This window comes from Oreochromis aureus, linkage group 6 (assembly GCF_013358895.1).
Source record: "Oreochromis aureus strain Israel breed Guangdong linkage group 6, ZZ_aureus, whole genome shotgun sequence".
Classification (NCBI taxonomy): domain Eukaryota; kingdom Metazoa; phylum Chordata; class Actinopteri; order Cichliformes; family Cichlidae; genus Oreochromis; species Oreochromis aureus.
The window spans coordinates 26766354-26791008 of record NC_052947.1 but is presented as its reverse complement, the minus strand read 5'-3'; the positions used below and the strand labels follow the sequence as shown (position 1 = coordinate 26791008).

The following is a 24655-nucleotide window of genomic DNA, read 5'->3' as shown; positions in this document are numbered from 1 at the left end:
TTTATTATTTTACAGTGACAACCAAAGAGGATAAGCATTAAATTGGTCTGGTGCATGCCATCTGGGAGTTTGATGGTCTGGCTTGTTTGGAGCCGACTGAAGTCCATACGAGCCATATTATTTTTTAAAGATGATCCACTTTTAAACATTTATATCTTCTTTATTTCCTCAGTAGGAAAAAAAAAATTGGCCTTAGGGCCAAGTAGCACAGCAACAGAAGGGATGACACAAAGTATTGAAAGAACAGACTTTTCCAACAACATCTCTTTATATAAGAACATATAGAGGCGAATAATGCATGAGTAGCAGCCAAGGTCAACTGTGACATAGGGCAACATTTATATTTGGCATCTGTCAGATTACAAGACTGTCATCTCATGTCATCATCTTGACAAGACAGCAGTGCAGTGCACGCATTTCCAACAGGAGTGCAGACAATCAGGCCAGAGGGGCCAAGACACAGGCCACTTTCTATCAATACACACAGCCGGGGCCCATGCTTCTCAGTAATACACAAGGGGATCATAGCCTCAAGGAGCCCTGTTTCAGATAAAGATGTAAAACTAATCATAATTGACTTTGGCTAAAAGACAGTTCGGGGACTGATATCTGAACAAAAAGTACCCGAGAGAGGTTTTATTTTTGTTCTTTTTAATAACACTAATATGAAATTTTTTCCTGTTTAAAAAAGCTCTAATTAACTACATTGGAATTAAAAGAAGAGCAGTTTCTTTAAAAAAAAAAAAAAAAAAAGTAATTGGACTAAGTGTGTGTTTGTCCCAGTTCACTTCAGTTATTCATCCGAGTATTGGTTTAAGCTCCACCTACAGTTAGGTCTTAGTAAGTTTTGGACAGTTACGTTTTTGCTCCAGTACATCAGGATGGTGATGAACATCGTTAACCGTGTAATTACTTTCATGAGGCTGTTTCTTGATTACAGACTTTGACAATGGCTCTCAGAAAATTGGGGACTGTGTATAAAATGGCTAATTCCAAAGCAGTTAATCCAGTACCGGTTAAACTAATTAAATTAAAGTTAAATTTACATCTTTATTGATCCACCATTTTGGTGTGCAAAGGTAAAAATGCAAAAAATATGTCACTTTAAAAAAAACTGATAGACCTGTGTAAGAGGTGCTCCAGTTGATGTCCTTCAGTTCCAGAATATTTTCACAATTACTTTCACCTTGAACAATAGCTGTCCTCACTGTCGACAAAGAGAGAAACAGGTGTACTACTTTTGAATATCTGAATCATTTTTCTGCATCTTTTCTTAATTTTCTTTTAGTTCCACAGGGAAAAAACAAACAAACTGTAACTCCAATAAATTCTGTGTGCCACTGCATCATTACTGGGGCAAGGTTGTGCATGCACACAAAAGGAAATACGCTGAAGTAAATTGGCACATTCATTACAATAGTGTCACGACACAGGTCATGGAAACAAAGAAACCTGTTGAGCTGCCACTGAAAACAGCATGTAAACTAAAAATCAAAGCGTTCAGACGACAGGAGGATAAAACAAAAGTGCTATTTCTGCATCAAACAGCATCAACGCTGCATTGGACTGAACAGCCACGGAATCATTATGTTGTTCTATGGTATACAACAGCGCTAACACACATCAGAGCTGAATTCGTTTCAGTCCGACAGGCAACGCCATCTGGTCATTATCATCTCCACGGGGCAACGTGACTGTAAATAGAAAAATGCCTGGGATGTGAGACATAATGGCACATGAAGTACACAAAAAAAACATCCAGAGGCAACAGATGGGAAGGCCACTTTTCGTTTACTTCGTTAACTATTAATGGGCAGGGCTTCACATTGTGTGAGGTCCACTTTTAATTTACATATTTCCACTGCATTTTTTAATGCATAAGGCTTGTAACAAGAAGCCACAGTAACAAAGCAATAACACGTACAGTAAAGCTGTGCTTAATGACAGTGCTTAATTAAGTTTTTTGCTTTCTTTATTGGTATATTTCTCTTGAGTTGCCTCATGTACGTCAGCTGGTATTTCCCAGATTACACCTCTAGATTGGGGTAGTTTAAATATATTTTTATTATATGCTCCAACTACATGCTGTTGCTCAGTTTAATATTGCACAGTGAATTATATTTTATGCAGTGATCATGTTATGGATGTATTTTAGCACACAGTGCACACTGTACACAGTATCTAATAACTACAGCTAACTACAATATGTAATAACTACAGCAATAAAATGAAATACTACACAAAGTAACGGACAAGAGCCTGAAGAAGACCACTGTTTAAGTTTATGCAAATAATACCTGCTATGCTGACAATCTTGCAATTTCAGAAACTGTCAACACACCGAAATGTATTCTTAAATTCACAAGACCATAAGATTTCAATGTGTACAAAGCAACCTGAGCCTTACAACAGCATACAGTTTATCTTGTGATTTGACTGAACTACCTTTGACTCCTCTGAAAGTGATCAAATCAAGCTGTGAAATTGCTTTTCTACAAATTTAAATTCCCGAGCACTGACTTCCTCGCATTGTTTTAGTCCACAGCTGAATTCCCACAGCGCTTTGCTCTGTTGCTCAGCTCAGACAGAGCAGTCCCCAGATGAAAGCATACGAGTGCATATTAAAAATATGAGCAGCTGGGACAGGTTGCAGTGTTCTCTAGAGCTTGCCGTGTTTCCACGCTGCTGCGTAACCTAACAAACCAGGTAGGCTGTGAGACGATGTCAATCTCCTGGAGGGGAATTTAGGAGGCTCACAAGTCTGATTCACTCCCAAGGAACAAACTGAAAGCAGGCAGGATTAATTCTTAGACAGCTAGAGGCATACTTGCTAGTAATAGCCCACACTAATGAATAATAAAAGCTGAGGAGCTTAAGTCACATTTCTTTTGTTTGCTTGATTTTTGTTTATTATCTCAACTTCCTCTTGCTCAACCTCAACTTGCTCAACAAAAGATAACCTTACCTGGAAGCTGACCTTCAATTCCTGTGTTCATTTTTAGTAAAGATGATCTTATGTTTGGTTTCGCAACAAATTCATGGTGCATTTTGTATGCACCATGAATTCATCACCTGAGATGGCTGTTTATCATTCTGCGAATCTTATATCATTTATTGCAAATGAGTTACTGATAGCAATTTATGGTGAATAAGACGTCAGAGCTTTTATCAGCAGAAATTATGTTCATATATTGGATGACCATGTCTAATCAAGATGAACTCTATGATGAATAAATACAGCAGATAAGATAAAAAAGTACTGCCCATCCTGTTGCAAGCAAAGAAAATGTCAAAATGCTGCTTAATGAAATAAACTACCTGATTATTTGTGTGCATTTCTTTCCTTATACTATCAAACCTGAGGTACTATTTCCTTCCTCTGAAGTACTCTGCGACTCTTTGGAATAATAATCAGGGCTCTACTCAGACAATATTTTCTATGCTATGCTTGTCATGTATCCACTCTCAGATACCACCTCCTTTCTCTGCCTGAAGTGGCCCTTTACACTGATTTACATACTCTGCAATCATTGGTTGTCAAGATGTTGTACTTCAACAGGCTGCCTTGAGCTGATTGGCTGCAATTGCAGGGGTGGGCCATTGAGCTCTCTCACCAAAACAGGCATAAAAGGCAGTGTGTGTAGGTTTAGGGCACAGTGAAGCACCCAATAAGCAGCTTCGACAGGGAGCTTAAAAACTGTCAGGTGAAAAAAACAAAAAGGAAAGAAGCTCGGGAACAAGAATTTCCAAACTGCACATGGAGAGATTTCCTTGAAAAAATATTTAGGCTAAAGGTTAGTGACAGATTTAAAATTTGCAAGTCTATAAAATAAGACACTTTTTGGGACATTTTCTTTTCTCAATTGGGCCAAGAAAGAAAAATAAGACATGTCTCTGGAGGTGAAGGAGAAGACACACGTGCGCCTAGTGTTTCTGGGAGCAGCAGGCGTGGGGAAGACGGCCCTTATCAGACGCTTTCTCCAAGACACATTTGAGCCCAAACATCGGCGTACTGTGGAGGAGCTGCATAGTAAAGAATATGACATTGGCGGGGTCAAGGTCACCGTGGAAATCCTGGACACCAGCGGTAGCTACTCCTTCCCCGCCATGCGCAAGCTCTCAATCCAAAGCAGTGATGCCTTCGCACTGGTGTACGCTGTGGATGACCCAGAATCACTGGAGGCTGTCAAGAGCCTCCGAGATGAGATTCTTGAGATCAAAGAGGACAAGTACACACCAATCGTGGTGGTGGGAAACAAGGTGGACAGAGAAGAGGAGCGTCAAGTGTCCAACGAGGATGTGCTATCAACTGTAGAGATGGACTGGAACAACAGTTATGTGGAAACTTCAGCAAAGGAAAATTCCAATGTCGTTGAAGTGTTCAAGGAGCTCCTGCAACAGGCAAACCTTCCCAGCCGCCTCAGCCCCGCACTACGTCGACGCAGGGAGACCTTTCCAAAAGACACCAATTTTCGGCCACCCATGAACAAGACCAACAGCTGTATTTTGTCATAGTGAGTGTCACAGGAGGGGAGATGGTGTTTTGCTTCACAAAAAGCCAGGGTGGATGAGAATATGGAAGGTATGTTGTGAAACTCAGTGCTGCTGGACAGAGAGAATGAGAGAGAAACCTGGACATCATAAGAGCTGCCTGGCAAAAAAAGCACTTCAGGAAGAAGAAAATAAGTACAGACCGAACCTAAACAGACTGCTACCTTATGAATATCTGTGAACCTAAAATTAAATGGAGAGAATTAATTAGATGTGTACTTGATGTAACGTTGTTGCTGCTTATTTGGTGACATGCTGCTGGTGTTCAGATCACTGTAAAGCGATTGAATTTCAATGTAAAAAGTTCCTCATGTTAAGCTATCTGGACTGTTGCTATCCTTTGTTTACTAAGGGGAAGTATGTGTATATATGTATCAGGTGTGGCCTCTGCAAAAGTTGTATATCTCATGTAATTTTTTTTAACTTAGTGATTCACCTGTAGCACATGATACTGTTTGCATTTTTTTAATTGGGATTTTCTACTAAGCATAACATTACCCTTGTATTTTTAAAAAAAACCTGTGGTCAAATGGAAATATAAATGCACTTATCATTTTGATGTGGCCATTCAAAATGCTTGTTTTTATAAATTTCTTTTTTTTTTATCATCACATGTATGCATATATTTTTTAGCTGTTTATTTAACAAATGTATGTGGAATAGTGTCTTTAATGTGTAATAAAAGCGAAAAGCAAAACTTGTGAAAATGTTGCTGTTTCTGTAAATAAACATATCTAGGTACATAATTAAAGACATGAAAAACAGATAAGCATTGATATGTATGTGAAGATGTACAACATCAATTTTATTCCGCCCATGCAATTCAGAGGGGCTGGACCCTTTACCAGCTGTCATAGGGCGAATGATAGGAATACACCCTGGACAAATCACCAGCCTGTCACAAGGCTAACACAGAGAGACAGACAACCATTCACGGCTACAGCCAATTTCAAAATGCTCATGCACATCTTTGGACTGTAGGAGGAAGATGGGAGAGAACCCAAACAAGCAAAGGGAGAACATGCAAACACTACACTGAAATGTCCCAGCAGGCCAGTGGATTTAAACCCAGGGCTTTCCTTCTGTGATGCAACAGTGTTAACCACAGCACCGGAATTATTAATTACACTAAAGGATGTCAGGATCTTACAAATTAATAAGGTAGTAATAAGGTAACAAAATAACCCAAAAGACAATAGAAACTGTGCTGATAAAAAATAGTGTATACATAAAGTTGGAAGCCAAAAAGAAGACTTAATTGTCACAAGATTAATACAGCAAAAATTATTTTCTAGAACATTGGTTTTGGAGTCTTATAGCCCTCTTATAACACAAAAAGCTAAACTGAAAAGTATAATTACATAATATCAGATGGTTAAATATGATGCAGTAAAACTTAGAAGCATCTCTTTGTTAGTGCCATGCATACATTATAGGACTGTAAAGACTGTTTGTTTTGGGTGAGGCCCCAGCATGCTCCATCTACCATTGCCTTTGCATGGGCAGTCATAAAATTACAAAATGAAGTATTCACTGTTCACTCTTCTTGTTACTCATTTTCTTGTGACAAGTGATTTAAACAAAACAAAAAATGAGAACATCCGGTAAAAGCAATTGTTATTAGAGCAATTTGTGCTCTAAATTTATTGACTGCGCAAGCCTGCCAGTATTTTCTGACCTCTGTTGCCATCTGCTGGTGAAAAACACACATTACATTAACTCAATGTGGGTATGCTATATTTACTGTGGTACCAGCAAACAAGGTTATATACAGGTTAAATACAACCTTTATAAACAGACATATTTAAGGCAGGCCTACTGAGGAAAAGGATTTTAAGTATGACACCAAAACACCTGCAGACCAATCTATTAATAAAATAAATGACTTTTACATCTCCTCGAACTACGCGTTAAGATGAAAGCAACTTTAGCATGGGTTAGTAAGGTCAGCACTACTGACGGACTCCACCCCTGAGGCAATGGTAGACAAAGTTAGGCAAAACAAATGAAACCTCTCATTAGCATCACAACATTTGAATACTGAACAGTTGTGCAGTACTAGCGTGTAGCTGGCTGACAACACAGATCATTATGCAGTTCCTGAAATAGCTGTGCATGGTTCCCCTACATGCAACTGGGAGACAGTTGTAGTTCTGGTCCGAACACCCACCCCCCCCCAATCAGATTAGACTGAACAAAGTTTCCTGTTTTAATTTGAGGAAGTGGCCTGGTAAACGTTTGTGGGCAGTTCCTCTTTCAGTCCACATTTAAACATTCTTCCGCACTCTGCTCTTGCTCATTTGCGAAGGAAGAGAGGCCTAACAGCTTCACAGTCACGCAGGTGTGTGCTTTTGTCATCTTGTTACATGGAGTTGTACTTTAATTTACAACAAGGAATAGCTTAAGGTCTTTAAAATACATGTACATATTTTATTATCCCACTGAGAATGCTTTTATTAATGCTAAACGATCATATTTACTGGGATGGTGACTATTTATACAGGTCTGACTTTTTTTTTCCAATAACACGTCTCTGCCCCTAGACTTGGTCAAAGCTCCTCAGCAGATTGAAGTGACTCTGAGGCGTTTAGAACAAGTTCAGGGTCTTGGACAGAAACACAAAGATTACGAAATGTCTGCGTGGTGCCCGCATGTGAAAATGTAGTTATTTAAATGTTTTGTCTCTTTGTAGAAAAACAAAACCTGCCACATGTCTATATTTACTCATTTGTGAGTCATGTTTCGATGAGTAATACACTTATAGATTTGCCTTTTTTGAATAATGTTGAAAAAAGTCACCTGAAAACTACATTCAATTTTAATTAACACAAAGCAGCATCCACTATTAAAGTTTCTGCTTTAAACTTGAAATTCTGATCATCTAGTTTACTTTACATTGCTTGCAAAAGATTTCTATTCTCAGAATTTATTTTAAAAAAGAAAATCTCAACGGCCTGGCTCCAAAACCACAAATCATTTTTCCCCTTCCTTATCTGGACTGCATTTCATTTCCTCCTAAGTATTGTGCGTTATCACATATGACAACTGTTAAAGTATTAATCATGAAGTATTGTAAACCAACTGCAGGTGGTTACTTCATGCTTTTCCATGCTTCACATAAACAGCCGCCTGAACAGTGACTGAAACTGCTACCGAGAGTTTCAGTTCAGGTGTGAAGCCGCTTTACTGTAGTTTTCTGGCAGTTCCACAAAAATCTTCACACATCTATGGTAAAATACAAATGAATGTATATGAAAATGCTAGATGTGGTGTAGAGCTTTACTTCCCCACCCAGTTATTCAGCTTAGCATTTATCATTCTGAATCAAGATGGTATCAAAAAAATAAATTAATAGATAAAAAATAAACATAAAAAAGCCCCATGAAGAACAGCTTTATTTGCCACGCGCTACAGTGTAATGAGAGGGTCCACGTGATACATCATTTGTGACATTTAAGTTGTCAGACTGTATGAAGGACACATTAGTGAAGTGAAACCATTGAGTAGTGTATACAGTTCTTCTGTGTAACAGATAAGAGAAATAAAGCAAAGTCTGAGTTTCATATGTAACATACAATACACAGAGTCAGTTATTCTCTAAGGATTAACAGGAAAACAAACTGTAACAGCTTAAAAGCCGAGCTTAAAGTAAACTAGATTCTTGGTCCTCAGTGTATGTGCTTATTAATGATGTAGCCTAAATGTACATGTGTGTTGCCTCAGTCATCCATAGCAATGTTGCGGAACAGATAGGCCATGGATTCTCCGTTGTGGATGCGTCTGATCGCCTCAGCCAAGATCATACTGACGTCCACGGTTTTGATTTTTGGACACTGAAGCTTCTGGACCTCATGGGGAACAGTGTTGGTCACCACCACCTGGAAGCACAATGTACCCTTTGGTCTCAAAGTATTTTACACAGGTTTAGCCTTTCTTTGAAGCACAATCTTAAATTTTCTATTATTTAACAACACCGGAAGTTAAGGACAAATAAAGCTTTACTTAGTAGTGCATTTTCTATTTTGCGTGTGTCAAATGTTGTTACATCTTGTAATTTTACTCATGTTAATAAAATGGTATTTTTCATTCATTACGTCTGTTATTACTAAAAGCAATTATTTCACCCAAACTCTCGAACTTTGTTCTTTCTTAAGCTAGAACACAAAACAACACCCAAGCATGAAAGCATAAAAAGCTGAACAAATAAAGTTTTAATATACACAAAACATTATGATTGTTAATTTCCCTTATGGAAATTATGGGAAGGAATACATCTCATTAGATATATAGTAGATGTACATCACCACACACTTTATTAGCTGCAACCTGCTAGTACTGGGTTTGATTCCTACTTCCTTCAGAAGTGCCTTAGTTCTTTGTAGTATAGATTTAACAAGGTTCTAGAAACATTCCTCAGATTTTGGCTCATATTGATATGATGACATCTCACAGTTGCTGCAGATTTGTCAGCTGCACATCTATGATGAGAAGCTCCCATTCCACATCCCAAAAGTGCTGTATTGAATCAAGATTTGGTGACTATGGAGGCCATTTGAGAGCATGAACTCACTGTGACATTCTAGAAACCAGTTTGGGATAATTAGATCCATTTGTAACATGCCGCATTAACTTGCTGGAAGCAGCTCTAAGCGTGCCAAGCAATTATTCCCCACACCATAACATCACCACTATCCGCTTTGAAACGATGCAGAATGGAGCCACGCTTTCATGTTTACACTGAATTCTGACCCTAACACCCCAATGTTGCAGCAGAAACCCAGGCTTAAATCAGTTTGGCCATTTTCCTTTGACATGACTCAGGCATTCTCTCCCCGAGAAGAGGAATATGTCAATAGATGAGCAATTTCTGAAAAACAGATGAGCAAATCTGGCACCACCAACCATTCTATCACTTAAAATCATTAAATCACCCGTTTGATGCCCAGTTTGAAATTCAGCAGGTCATCTTGACAAAGTTTACATGCCTAAATGCACTGAGACATGTCCATGTGCTTGGCTGATTAGACAGCATTATTAATGAAAATGTGTACCTAATTAAGTGGCCACTGCATGCATATCTAGGATGAGACTGCTTCGAAGGTTTGGTTGTGAAATTTTTTACCCATAAATTTTACTTTTACAGAAAGACTACAGCAGATCTCTAATGCTGATGCGTTTCCATGGACTGCTAAAAGTTAATGTCAGTAACGGGTAATTATAATCAATTAATTATAATTGCATTTATAATCTAAGTGCATATTATTTTACCTCATCAATAGCAGATTCTTCTATTAGTCTCGGAGCCTCTGCTGACAGCAAGCCATGTGTAGCCATGACGTAGATCTTGTACGCTCCCCTCTCCTTAAGAATTTCTGCTGCTGCAACAAAGTCTTCCACATCATCTATAATGTCATCCTAAGAAAATGCCCACACATACACACAAAAACTGAATTTCAACATTTACATTTTGGTGTTAACAAAAAGAAGCCTTTTCCGTCCCTGTAGCTTATGCAGTGGCATTACTAACCATATTTGAAATCTTTTATTGGAAAGAGGATTATTTATTGTTAATTTATTGAAAATTAGCAATAAATTCTGAACACGGAAAAGATATGATCACACTGCACTTTTTTATAAACCTCCCACTAAAGCTGTTTCCAACCAATACATATATGTATGAGATGCCATTATTCAGTTAAAATAGTGGATTTCTAAACTGTTTTAAGATAATCACATAAAACTTAGAGCTCTTACAACAATGATGGCAATTCGGCCTCCTACATCGCCAACAACACTGATAGGGGGCTTCTCCTTTGCCATCATCACTAAAAGACACAACAATATTAGCATTACTCTCAGGAAAAAAAGGACAGGTCTTTTCTTTTAACCCAAATCAGATGAAGCTTATTGGAATGAGGTAAAGTTAAGGAACATTTGGTGAGAAGGGATTTGGTTAAAACCTGCAAACACCATGCAAGACAGCTTTAACCCAATAAGCTTCAAGCTACCACAGTACCATTTAAACTGTTAAGATTTTGGCAAAATATATAATTCCACAGTTTTCACATTTGTCCTTCCAACTAAATCCAAACCAAGACGTACAGCTGCTTTCGGTACAGTGGTAGATATGAGTGCAGAACTGGGTTTCCCTTAGAAAACACAGACCAGAATCGATTCTTATTTGTAATCCAAAACACTATTTACGACCATAAGAATATAAAAAGGTTCATCTTGGAGATTCACTAAGGGTCATTGAAATTCAAGTTGCTCAACCCAAACATATAACATTAAAATGTACCTGAAGGGATTTCAAGCAAAAATCGATTCAGGTCTAAAACTCAACGCGTCTTATTTGTTGCGTTTCCCACGTAGAAGTCCCAATAATGCCAAAAATCAGATGAACAAAGGCTACTGTGCAAAATATACATTTTAAAATAGTTATTTCTGGATTGAGAAGGAAGTCATGAAACTAAAGTCTCAATACTATTTAGCCGTTTTGGACAGAAGAAATCACGCAGAATCTGACACCTAAAACTGAAAAACAGAAACTTCAAACAAGATGATGCAATCACAGTGCAAAACACAACTATCAAAGGGTGGTGTTAAGCCACCATGTTAAGCAATTAATAAACAAGAGTTTTGAGTTAACACTAAAATGCTAATATGCCTAGAGCAGGGGTAGGCAACTCCAGGCCTCGAGTCCTGGTGTCCTGCAGGTTTTAAATGTGTCCTTGGTCAAATACATGTTAGCAATTTGAATCAGCTGTATCAACATGTATTGAAGTTCTCCAGAGGCCTGGTAATGAACTAATCATTTGATCCGGGTGTGTTGACCCAGGGTTAGATCTAAAACCTGCAGGACACCGGCACTCGAGGCCTGGAGTTGCCTATCCCTGGCCTAGAGGCTTTTCTTCAGCCCATAATTTAATACTTTATTCATAATATCATTCATTTAAGAGTTTCTCACTCGGGTAACAATTATTAGTTTTATAAAATCATTATTTTAACAGATGATGTAAAACTGAAGGCTTCCAGCAATTACCATGAACACTCATCAGACACTGTGGCTCAAAGATGAATATCAAGACAGTGCATTTCACTCAGTGTATGTGAAATTCAGTGTAAATACCTTTGTGGGTCACAAAAGTACTCTACTTAATCACAGTATTTAATGTTGACATGGTATGGGGTATAACCCTTCTTTTTCTGCACTAACTGGTTTTATTAACGTCAATTTGAAATGTAGTCACAGTGCTAGTGTGACATGCCGTATTCATTTTTCAGAACAGTGTGTGATAGGAAAAAAGTAGTGATTCAATCCTAAAAAGAGGAAACCTCATTCAGGTTTTGCAAGTGACCAGTGCCACTTAGAAGTGGAAGCCTTCAGCAACTCACTGTCACTCCATGCAGGGAAGCATAAACAATCAATAGGAGGCAAGAATGGATTCAGGCAATATGATCATACTTGGGAGCTCTATCCCAGGGAATGGGACCTGTCTGCTGCTTGCTGTGGAAAAGAATAGGATGGTACAAAACATTATGGCACGATTAGACAAATAATTCAATACCTCCCAAAAATTATTCTAAAAACCCAGAGCAGCCGGGCTTAGAGCTAAAGGGCCTTTGTGAACCATGGACTGACATTTTATGTAATCAATGCAAAGTGAAATTGGGGGTGATGACATAAGAAGAGTCAGATTCAGCCCTTGCTGGAGAGAGCAAAAAGATATTGCTGACATATTTCCAAGTTGAGGCGGGAGAACAGGGAAGATGGTTTAGCTGAAAGGAGAGGACATAGGATGGAATGAGATGAGGGAAATAAATCTGGCGCTGAAATGAAGGAAGGGACGGTGGCAGGAAGCGCCTGCAATATTTCACAGGTGGTTATAACAATGTCTGAGGCAGAGCTGGCCTGCAAGCTTTTGGGAAAACTGCACATGTTGCTGTTTGTTACTGTGCCATCAGCATTACTCTTATCTTAAAATGTGTTAACATTTTTAAAACTCCTGCAGTGCCTACAGCACCGTGCCAGTTTATGGAGGTCTATCTGTCAAGCTTAGCACAAATGAATGAAATGGTTTTGATCTGAATTATGATCAGATGTAGTTGTCTGTTCATAGTGAATACAAAGAAGAGGCTTTCTGTTTATTTTATTTAAAAGGGAGAACGCATATCAATTACCCTGACTTGGATCAATCATGCAAATGTGTCAGAGTTAACCAAATAGGGCTAATCTCTCCTGGCTCTGTGACAGGTCAGTGATCTGTCTAAGGTGTACCCCATCTGTCCCTCTTTGGTAGCTGGGATAGGCTCCAGCCCCCTGAACTTGATAAGCAGGAGAGGATGGATGGATGGATGCTAATCTATATTTATGGTCCCGAAGTTTGAATAAACATTATACTCTTACTGAAAATGTCATGTTTGACAACACATTGTTTTAAACCTGGCATATACCAATGAGTTAGTGGTCAAAATAAATAATATGCAATGGGAGAGCCTCTCAGTCAGGACTCTGCCAGTGCTGTTTTACAGGGCAGCTCTCATGACTATTATGCACACTAAGGTAAGAATTGAGGAAGTCAAACATTAAAAGAACACTGCTGGTGTCTTGGCAAAGAATCAAAACAGGAACAGGGAGCTTGTGGAATCTTTCTAACAATCAACATGAAAATAAAAAAGAATTTTTCTAAAGACAGCCAGTAACAAAAAACAGAGTTAGTCATAAAACAGTGTACTTTCCCAGTAAAATTATAATATCTGTGAATGACCATCAAGGCTTCAAGAAAAAAGAAAAAAGAAAAACAACAACAACAGATACAGATCAGTTTGCACCGTTTATCTTACATGGTAGCTCCAGGCCAGTGTGTCCTGTGATAGCTCGAGACAGAGGGGGAGAATGTCGACCATCAGCCATATCGGACTCTGAGTGGTGGGCCTCCCCGTGTATCACTGCCAGCCCAAGTCGCAGCCTCTCAGCATAGGACTGAGCTCTAGGACAGACAAACATGCAGACACACAATGTCAAAGAAACTGACAAAAACAACACATAAAAAATACACAGAGAAAAGAGAGCAGAAAGAAGTTTGCAAAGGACAGAGATTATACCAACAAAGAAAAAGTGGTATACTGAAAACACAAAAGCACAATAAGGAGGCCATACAAGCCGTTAGGCATTTTTTTGTTTCTTAATTTAGTCTCTAGCTTGTCCACACTTTCACTTTCAGCCCAGTTTAGCCTACAAAGCACTGCACATCCTACAACCAGCCTATAGCTGGAACCAACTACCCATTGAGGTCAGGTTGTCTCCAACCTTAGTCATTTTTAAAAATAAGTTAAAACAGCTTTATTCACAATTGCTTTTCCTAAGTTATTCCTTCTTAATTATTATTATTATTATTATGATTATTATTTTGTTCCTTTTATTCTCATTGCTGTTATTACTATAGGTATTATTTCTGCCCCTCCCCCCTTCTTTTACACTTTGGTTTTAATTTTATTTTAACCCTAGATGGGTTCCTCAATCTGGATTAAAGTTACTATAAGAACTTCCTCGAGCACCAGTATCGTTAACATGTATATAGCATTTATAGTGTTGGGAATTATTTTTATAACACTCAGATCCTTACAAGTTGTATATGTGTAGTAGCTGATCACAAAATGAACATCGACATCAAGTCTTTGTTATGTGTATGTTATCATTTGCAAATAAAATTTTCAAAACAATTTTAAGAGCAGTGGCTGGTATATAAGTAAAAAAAAGTAAAAAAGAGATTTAACCTCAGTCAAGCTAAATTACAAACACCACCAAGTGCGGTACACTTTCTTACTCTTAAATCCCCCAAATTATTATCTAAAATATACAGAACACTTTCTAAAATAGATGAATCAATATCCTTCCTATTGCAAAGTGGGAAGCAGATTTATCAGTAAGCTTAGACCAAAACTTCTGGTCTCAGGTATGCTTAAAAACCTTTAAATTGATTAAAATCCCAGTCTGCAATTAATACAATACAAAATACTACATAGAGTGCACTATACAGGTCATCGGATGTTCAAGATGGGCTTTACATCTTCCAACAACTGCTCACACTGTCAAGGCAATACACCAGACAATTACATCCACGCCCTTTGGTTCTGTCCACCAGTGCAGAAGTTTTGGCGTGAGCTATGTGAAGACTTATCAAAGTGTCTGAAATGTAACATTCCAGCCTCCCTTTAGTATGCTTGCTGAGCAACTTGGATGAGGTCACTGCAGAAATAAACACAGCCCACATTGTTTTTACAGCCCTATGCATTGCCAAGAAAACGGTCCTCCTTAACTGGAAAAATAAAAATAATCTTAATTCTAATCAATATAAAAACCATCTAATAGATCACATTAGTCTTGATACAGCCTCTGCCACCACATTTGATCAATCCCTTTGGGCTCCTTTGATCGGCTTCATCACCTAGTGGGGTGGGGGTCATGGTTTGGTCCTGCCTTCGCTATTGTGGTTGATGTAGAGGTTGGGATGGGCTTAGGGCGCCAGGAGAACCCCTAGAGGCGTTATCCCTGGAGGGCACAACCCGGGGTTGTGGTCATAACCTGGTGAGTGGCTCTGGTCGCTCTTAGAGGGTGTTCTCCTCGTGGCTGCGTGCAGCGGGGCTGGGGATGGTCTGTACTGGCGGACGTGGGTTACTGGCCTGGTAGCCTGGCTGCCCCTGAGTGGATCCGGGGCAGGCGGGGGCTTGGGGTTGGGGTGCTTCGTCTCCGTGATGGGGCTCTGGCTGGGCCTTGGGGCTTCAGTCCTCGTCGGTGTGTCGCCGAGGTTGTGGGCGGGTGGGTGCACGGGGGCTCAGCCCTGGCGCAGGGGCCTCTGGTGCATCGACCTAACTGGGGACTCTTCAACTGGCAGGGAGGTTGTTCCATCCTTGCAGAAGTCCACTCTGCAGGTGGGGAGAGACACAGGAGAGGTGGAGAATAAACCTAACCTGGGTGTCTGTTGTCTTGTGTAGTCTGGAGATGATTGAATGTTGGGGTGGGTATAGTTTCCTCTGCGGTGGGGTGGGGTGGGCTTCCCCAGGTCCTGTGGGGCTTAGCGGTGCTGCTGCCGTAGGCCCCGATCGGGATGGGCCTGGGCTCCCTTGCCTCGGTGGGTACCAGAGGACGGGGGTGCCTACTGGGGTCAGCCGGGGAGCTGGCCCTAAGGAGGGCATCTTGCCCTCCTTCTTTCCTCCTCCCATCCCGGCTGCCTCCCTCTTCCCGCTCCACCACACCCACCCACACAGGTAGGGCCTTGGGGTGCGGGTGTGTCACCAGGGTGCAGGGAGGCATTCCCCCCCTCTGTCCCCTTCTGGCCACCTGTGCCTCAATTTTATTTCACAACTTAGACATCCACATTATTCACACTCTCATAACACACACACACACACACACACACACACACACACACACACACACACACACACACACACATATATATATATAGGGCCTTGAGGGTGACCACGTTAACGGCGTCCAGAGGACGGTCTGTGTATTCAACCCTACCTCTGGCGCGGTGCCCACCTCTCAATTTTAAATCCATGTAGACATTGAGGGTTCTCGGGAGGGCCGTGCTAACACCTGCTGCTCTCTGGCAGCAGCACCATGCCCTCCCTTGTTTTAAATGCACTTTAGAACAACACGCAGCAACACTACACATGAGCGGGAGGAGGGAGGTATGGGGTCTTCACACACCCCGTTCTCTACTAGCCATCGGGGCGGGGGCTGGGAGGAGGTGTTGGCTGTCCGATTGGCCTCCCTGCTGCTGCTGCGGAGCCTGGGGCGGTCTGCTTGCCTCCACCCCGGGGAAAGGGTCACATCTCTTGGGTCTGGGTGCCGCTTCCCCTCTGGGGGCAAGGTACCTGGACCCGGGCATAGAGTATGTTTGGGAGTATGATTGTGTGTACATGTCTATGTATGTCTATCCCTACGTTGGGTGAGTGCTGAGTGTTTGTATATGTGTGCATGAGGGTGGGAAAGCATGTTTATGTCTGTGTGTGCCTGTTTGTCTGTGTCTATATGTCAGGTCGGGTCTTAGACTCCACCTCCTGGGTACTCCCAGGCCCTCCAAGTGTGGAGGCCTATCTCCCCTCACCACACTCCCTGCTGGTAACTGATGCCCTCAGGGGTTGGTGCATTGGTGGTTCTTGGTGTCCGGGGCTGGGCGCTCAGGTATGCACCAGCTCACTCCCGTGGCTACTTGGCGGGGCCCGGTGCCTGTCGCTCGGTCAGGCCTCTTCCGGGGCAAAGGGGCCCTCGGGCCTCGGCCTCGGGGCCTGCAACTCGGTTCACTCTGGCACAGCTGGCTGCCGGCAGAGCCGGCGGGCACGCCGGTGCAGCCCCTCTGGCTTCTGCTCCGTGGCTACTGGGTGACCCCTCGTCTGGGGATCCCCTCAGCCCTTCCCAGGAAGGTGGCACGGATGCCCCTCCTTGGGCTCTCGCACTCTGGGGCCTCTGGATGTCTGGAGCCTGGATCTCCTCCATGCCTGCTTCATGCCCTGGGGACGGGGCTATGGGCCTCCACACCCTCTAGCAGACCGTTACATGGGAAACCTTTTGTATACAAGCGCGTTGATCCACACAGGTGTGCACACGGGTGTTCACTGTTCGTAGACATAAACTACACCTTTCTTAGCTGCTACTTCAAAGCACATTGTGCGCTGTCTGTCCTGCGTGCTGCACAACAACTTTCAATATTTAGTATTTACTGCTGTTCACACTCAGCTAGATTAACGTGATGGTGTTGTGTTTAGTATGTTGCTTTGTTTTTGTTTTTTTGCTTGTCTTTTCTTCTTTCTCTCTCAACAGGTGATCCAGGAGATTTTTGATTTTTTCTTTCTCTTTGTCTTTGTAAGTGCCCTTTCTCACTGTCCCTTTTCCCTTCTGTTTTTCTTTTCCTTCCTCTCTTTCTTTCTCCCTTTCCTATCCCCCCGTCATGTCTGTCCCATCTGTAACAACTGAAAATAAAATAAATAATAACAACAAAGTTTGATCAAATGGACCAATACGGCAATGCCATGATGATCCATTTGGCAAAATAAATCCATTTGGTATCCTTGTTGGTCTTCAGACAACAATTCTGATGGCTTAAGAACCAAATGGGACAGACAAAAAAAAAAAAAAAAAAAAAAAGATCAGTGGCACATGGGGGTTACTGGAATGTGCTGTTATGCATGTCTTTAAACAAGTAACTGTGATGCTAACAGAGCCTGTAAGTGATTGCTTTGTCTTACACAATTAATATGTCGTGTGCAAAGAAGAACCATGAATATATGTTTTTATATTACTTTCTTAAATTAGCATAAATGCCTGTGTGTTCATACATGAGCGAAGCAAACAAATGGTGCAGGCCCATAATGTTAATAGCTCTGAAACCTATTATTGCTATGATTGCTAAACCTATGATTAGTGATGATTTTTTTTCTTAAAAAACAGGATGTCATGTTCTGTGAATGTAACTAACAGCAAACATGATTCCATAAAGCTACTACACAACAAGCATCTGATTCAATCTGTGACAATGGAAAAAAAACTGTGGAACGTGTAGCTTGCTCTGAAGAGAATTGTGCACAGTGCATGTAGCAAACACCTGAAATGTTAAGAAGATCATATAAGGACCAAAAAGTTTCAATAGGTTATTAGTTATGTAAGCTGCTTACTGGACTAGCTTTCACAGTATATTAACAGAATGACCCACACACCAGGCAGGTCCCATAGGGACTTTAGTATCCATGTGACTTTGAGCACAAGACTCAAAACTCAAGTATGAGGAAGAACCTCATGCTTGAAAACATCCTACAGTTTATAAAAACCTGGCTGCACCATTAATTCAGTCTTTATGTTTTGAATACTAAGGTGTGTGTAGTTTTTATCTGACTTTTTTCTAGCCCACAAAAGGTAACACTTTAAACTTTATTTCAGCTTAATTTGAAAATACCCCTTAAACATCAAACTGCATATACATCATTCAGTATAGTGAAGGCAAAAAAGTCAAGAGAAACAGTACTAAAGTATTTCAGAATAGCAACTTTAAAGATATCGGCATTGTCAGACTTGCCAAATTACCTCTTAGCAGCCGAGGGGGACTTTGCAACAATGACAGCATTCCTGTAGTTTGGGATCTGAAAAGAAAAAAAAAAAAATACTCTTGACCTCTAACCATTAATACATAACAGTAAAACACTATTTGTGTGTATGTTTGATGAGGAGGCACGTCTTGTTGAGCCTACAGTACAAAAGCAACCTAACCTCCTCCTGAATGTACTGGATGAGGAAAGGGGAAGCTCTCAGGTTGTCAACGGGGAAGTTAAAAAAGCCTTGGATTTCTTTCTGGTGAAGATCCATAGTGATGATATGAGTTAGCCCTGCAGTACAAACACATGACATATGTTTATGTGTGTGAGACTATATAGTTTCAGAAATCCCTGTAGCATGAAATTAAAGCTCTTCAAGATTGGTGACAGAAAAATTTTTTATTTGATTTGTTTAAAAGTTGATAGATTTGGCAAATTATTAAATCATTGGTTTTAAGGCCAGTGAACTAAGACAACTGAAATAAGCAAATGGAATTAACGATAAAAAGGATGGACATTTTGCAAAACAATACGTTTGGGTATTTACATGTACAGTTTCAACATCTCCAAGCCTGTACATGGTGCACAAATTTTGAAACATTTGTACATTTCACAACTTCTAGTGGCTGACTCATAATCACACATGAAGATTTTCTACCAACTTGCAGGTATTTGTTTGCCATTTGGCACTTTGGAAGAAGCATAAACAGTATGACTGAGCAAGACCTGGAACATACTGAAAAACTAGACAATGAATAACATTCTGGCAAAAGACCACAATACTACAATAACAGTAACTGCTATAGGTTACTAAAAAACAAACATGCATGGAAAAAGGCAACAAATCTTGTCTTCAAGCCTAGTAAGCAGGCAAGACACACACTTACTCCTGCTCCTTACACTCCTACCCCTCGTTCTCAAGTTATCAAATTCAAAAACGTGGGTGTCCACACCAACCGCCCAGCCAGCAGGATGACGACAATCCCCCGCCAGCCTTTTACGGCTGGGGGGTAAAAACTGAGTCAGACTGAAAGAAAAAAATTTAACTTGGGTCTGATGAAGCATCACTACTAAACAATTTTCACAATTCAAGCTACAGTCCTAATGTACCTCCCCTTCTACTTTTAGTGTCATTGACTGTTCACTTTAATCTGCACTTTCTTTTACTGGGTATAAAAAAACAAAACAATGATGACAACGAAAATGAGAACAGTGTATATACCAGCTTTTGCTAACATGGATGCTAGCAGCTTGCAGACAATGGAGCCTCTCTTCCTCATCTTGCACTGCTTGCTGTAAGGAAAGTAGGGAATGACCCCGATGATGTTCTTGGCACAGGACGTCTTTAGGGCATAAGCCATAACCAGCAGCTCCATGACAGCTGTGTTGACATCTCTGAACAACACAACATCAAAAGAAAGAAAGAAATAAGAGACCATATCAGGTGCCACGGATTGCAAGGTACAGGTATGGAATACTGAATCTAGGGACAAAAAAAAAAAAAAATATATATATATATATATATATATATATATATATATATATATATATATATATATATATACACACACACACACACACACACACACACACACACATACAGAACGATGCTTTATAATTATGAGGTGAAAGAAACTGTTTGGTCTGCCATTAAACATTTGCTTGCAAACATCATCTCAACAGCCAGTGCAAACAGCACTGTATCTGAACAAAGGTTAACTTTAAAAAAAAACAAAAAAACATTTGCATCACTTACGAATAACCTGCACCATCGAAACAGGTTTTTCCTGTGAACCCCGAGACAAGAACAGCTTTAAAAGTCAGCTAACGTAAATGACAAGTTTGACCCAGGAAAAACATTATATAGACCTATAGTAACTACAAATCAAAACTGTGCTGTGATGATGACTGTCAGGAAAGTTATTTACTTTATTATTGGACCAGTTTGACTACTATTTTTTTTTTTTTTTTTTTTTTTAAATGGCAAGACACAACATGTAGATAGGAAGGTGAGTTATCTGCTCCCTCTGTGCACACTCAATAGGAGAAGCTCTAGAAGCCGACAACCTCGATGATCTCTGGTTGTTTTTCAGAGCCAGAGCCACAAACAAAGTGGAAAACTCACCTCACATGACACGAAAAGAAAAACTTAACTGAGTCACAGCACAAAAATAGATATGCTTCGACTCCTGTTAGAAGTACTAGTAACTATCTCAGATCATATCTAGATTTTAAAAAGCTGGCCATGTTATTGTGTCACATAAAGACACGTGCTCGTAACATAAAGCTTTGAAAGACACTGATTTCACTTTAGAACATTAAATAAACAGATTTAAGAGTTGTGTCTGATCAGAACTTTATTATTTTATCAAAGTATAAAGTTGTCTTAGCTGACGTGTTTGCAGTTAATTGCTCATTTACATATCAAACAGAAAGCGATACATTTGCATTCATTTGGGGTCATCTTTTTCAGTTCCACCTAATCCAGCCAACCGTTCACTCTCACTTCTTGTAAAACATATACATTCATTGGCCACTTTATTAGGAATGCTAGCTGGTCAAAACAACCAGCTAACTTTTCAAGCCAGGTGGCCAATCTATGCTTTTTTTTGTTTGTTTGTTCTTTTGTTTTTTTCTAACTCAATATTGGTGTCGCTGGATGATACATTTAATAAAACCAAATACTACCTTTAAATGATGAATTTTTTTTTTTTTTTTTTTTGGCTAAAGACATCCTTCTCTCTCACCTGGGAATGGTCTGAATGATAAAGATGTCTTGTCCACGGACAGATTCTTTCACATCCACTCTAGTCTCTGAATAAAAAGTACAGTTTTTATGTATTCATGAGTTACTGTGGCAACAGGAAACTATAGTTCATTAATATTTGACATTGAATGCTTGGCCTCACCTGAATTTGACTCTTGATAAACCACTGACTTGCCCAACTCCACCCCCAAACGCCTGGGGAAAAAAAAATAAAGAGTTAAAAAAACATACCTTGGAGTATTGCACTAACTGAAGCGTGTAAATATTACTTTTGTACTAAGACACTATTTTCTGCCCAGCAGCTTAGTAGAACTAGAAGAATTAAAGTTTAAAATTATTACATTCATATGTGAAAACAAACCTGATAATTTTTGGCTATCAACATCGTCAAAATCCATTTGTACAGGTGAAATGATCAGTTTCTTAAATGATTTTAAGAAATACAAATAATTAACAAATAATTTTGGTCACTGATAACTGACCTTTTATATTTTCTGATATAAATTTGGAAGTTTGAGCTTACTGGTGAGACAAAATAAGACATTTCTTTACTTGCTTTATCCCCCTGGATCACATCATAGAAATTGTACTTTGTTTCTTTACTGTTAGTCTCAAAGGTAAACACCTCACTTTGGGCCCTGATAAGTTGTGGTTCTTACAAAAAATATAAATCTTAACTAGAAGTTATTTAGGTCAAAACGCAACAGCCACAGACACCACAAACTTCACAAATACAGCAGAGTCTAATTGAGCACATAATGATGTTATTAATATAAAAAATACATATATCCCATATATGAGCATTACAACAAATGAACTTGCCTGCTGTTTAAAGCACACTACAGAGTAGTAAGGTCTTTGCTTATTATCAGTGGGATACTCTGTCAGTAAAACAAGCAGAGAACCCATCGGTCTGTACTCTGCATTGCTGCCTCACCCTGTTTGCATTCATAAATCTCAGACTTGTTACAATCTTTGAGATAGCTCTTTTTTTTTTGTTATGACAGTACCATAAAGTAGCCCAATAAAAACAGGAGTTGGACATATGGGACATGCTCCTTAAGTTTTTTTTTCTTTTAGCCGTTCATAGAAAGATCTATTTGTCTAATCAGGGAAGGTTACAAGCGTGTTGTTTTCCTTTCATCACATCCAGTGAAGAATAAAAATAAGGACGCTTTTGTTCGGGCCGTAGTCATACCCAGCCTCTGAGTGCACCTCAGCATAAATATTCAGTACAGTATTCATTAATATTTTTCTCTCCGTTTTCTCCGTCATTTTTTAAAACCTTTGCTCCCCAAGAAAACACAGCACGAAAATGCAAGCATAATCTGGCTAAAAAAATTTCCTGCAACTTTGCCAAGTACTGAAAACTAAGAAACCTTGATTCTTTCCCCTCCCTACTGGGTGGGAAGTGCAACTTCCATCTGGCCATCTGACAAGGCTACAGGTGCAAAAAAACAACAACAAAACAAAGGATGCTGTCAAATTACAGTAAGAGAACCACTTGTTTTTAACCAAAAGAAACACTGCCTCATGTACATGCTCTATGAATCAAGGCCAATTAAATAACTTTGTAACAATGATTACCACTGACAAGTCTGACAGGTTTACCTGGTTTATCTCCCATTGCAGAAAAAAAACCCAGATTTGTGATTACCTAATAAAAAAATTCTTCAGTGTACAGTGCTGTCCTTAATGTTTTGTCACTATGTAATAGCACATCAAAATAAAATGATTTTCAGGAAAAGTGTCAGTTTTGGTTATGTTGACCATTAAAGTACATAAATTGGAGTATACATAAATCAGGTTTTAGAACCAATAAGCCAATTAAATAGTTAGACCATAATTTAATGACATCTGCAATCAGTTATCAAAAAGTAAGAGAGGCAGTTTAGTTGAAGTAAACATCAATACTTGAACATATAACTAATATGTAGGCACTTACAGCAGATTTACTGTTACATCTTCAGGTACAATGAGGTGATGCATATCCACTAATTGGATTTTCTTAAAATGTTCAGAGAACAGTCTTTTTTTTTTTATCTCCGTTTCTAATGCTTTTGATCTTTGGTTCAGTATTTGCCATAAAACTTGTTGTAGTGTGTTAAAAGGATGTTTTGAAAATGCATTACGTAATGCATGAATGTAGGCCATGGACACTGGGTCACACTACGCTGAGCAGTTACACCATCATCTTGTGGCGAGAGTAGTGTGATTGTCATGCCTTGGTCCACAGTTTTCACACTAGTGATTGTTTTTGTCGCACTGAATTAAAAACAACGTAAAGTCACCCGCGTGCAGCTGTAACGTGGTGTTTTGACAGAAACTTGACTGGCTAGCAAGGCCATGTCAACATCACACACATGGAGCAACATGGCTATGTACTCATCGTTATTAAATCGTTAAATATGTTGCAATGACACGAACACATTAAGTCAACAGTTATTCATTTCACTTACTCTGTTATCTTCTGGGCCAGCTCGGTGCATGCGGCGGAGGAGTTGGCAGAAAAAACACGGTAGCCACCTCTGGCAATGTTCATTTTCGTGTAACCATAGGACAGCTTTGGGGACTGAGAATGAGAGACCAAAGACCTGTGACCCCCAAAGCGTCTAACTGGCATGTTGGTTTGGACTCACTGTGGGCTCTGGCTTTGTTTACCTTAAGTGCCCAATTTAGCTGAAAACCGACTACTATACTTGAATCTAGTTCGAGCACGTTTTAGATTTCAGCCATGCAGACGATTCTTAAATTACATACAATAAACATACAATTAACACTAAAACTCTATAACCAAAAACACTGTATATACGCTACACCAACAAAGAGCACATGCTCCACGTGTAATGCGGACGCAACACTAGCGTTAGCGAATCAACGACCACCCACAATTCGCCAACCGCCACACAAACCCCCGCTCTACCACAGTCCACAGCAGATGGAAAGCTGAGCTCTCCGTTTTCATGCGGTCACTTACGCTGTGACGCATTCAGAGCGAACGCGCTGCTTTTCGAAAGTATAAAGGGAACTGAAAGATGCCAAAAGCAGCCTTAGGTACAGCTACAACCCGCTGCTGCAAACACGTCGCCCGGATAATTAAAATGTGGCTGCGGTAAAACTTTCTGTATCAAAGCCGTCGCAGTAAGAGAAAACGCCACGTGCACACGCTCATTGGATGTTGGGAAAGTCGCGACTGACAGCTGAAGAGCCAATCAGAAATAAGATGGAAACAGTAGGCGCGCG

General features: G+C 40.0%; 2 protein-coding genes across 5 annotated transcripts; one reads left to right on the top strand and one right to left on the bottom strand.

The window, feature by feature from the left end:
• Positions 1-3672: 3672 nt before the first annotated feature.
• Positions 3673-7795, top strand: LOC116311003 (GTP-binding protein Rhes-like). Its single transcript, XM_039613233.1, has one exon. It carries the CDS (start codon positions 3889-3891, stop codon positions 4513-4515), a length of 627 nt encoding a protein of 208 aa, XP_039469167.1. The 5' UTR covers positions 3673-3888; the 3' UTR covers positions 4516-7795.
• Positions 7796-7928: 133 nt separating this feature from the next.
• Positions 7929-24551, bottom strand: LOC116310972 (phosphoribosyl pyrophosphate synthase-associated protein 1-like). Of its 4 annotated transcripts, XM_039613232.1 has the most exons (13): positions 24390-24535; positions 24074-24158; positions 23872-23984; positions 21555-21607; positions 21393-21459; positions 19868-20040; positions 18821-18936; positions 18638-18693; positions 13396-13541; positions 12017-12058; positions 10306-10376; positions 9820-9966; positions 7929-8429 (listed from the first exon to the last, which is right to left on the bottom strand). In XM_039613232.1, the coding sequence occupies exons 3-13, from the start codon at positions 23952-23954 to the stop codon at positions 8271-8273; spliced, it is 1113 nt and encodes a 370-aa protein (XP_039469166.1). In that variant the 5' UTR covers positions 23955-23984; positions 24074-24158; positions 24390-24535; the 3' UTR covers positions 7929-8270. The 4 variants fall into 4 exon arrangements, with proteins under 4 accessions (XP_039469166.1, XP_031583815.1, XP_031583807.1 ...); XM_031727955.2 differs by lacking the exon at positions 24074-24158 and having other exon boundaries at positions 24390-24551; XM_031727947.2 differs by having other exon boundaries at positions 23872-24158.
• Positions 24552-24655: the final 104 nt, after the last annotated feature.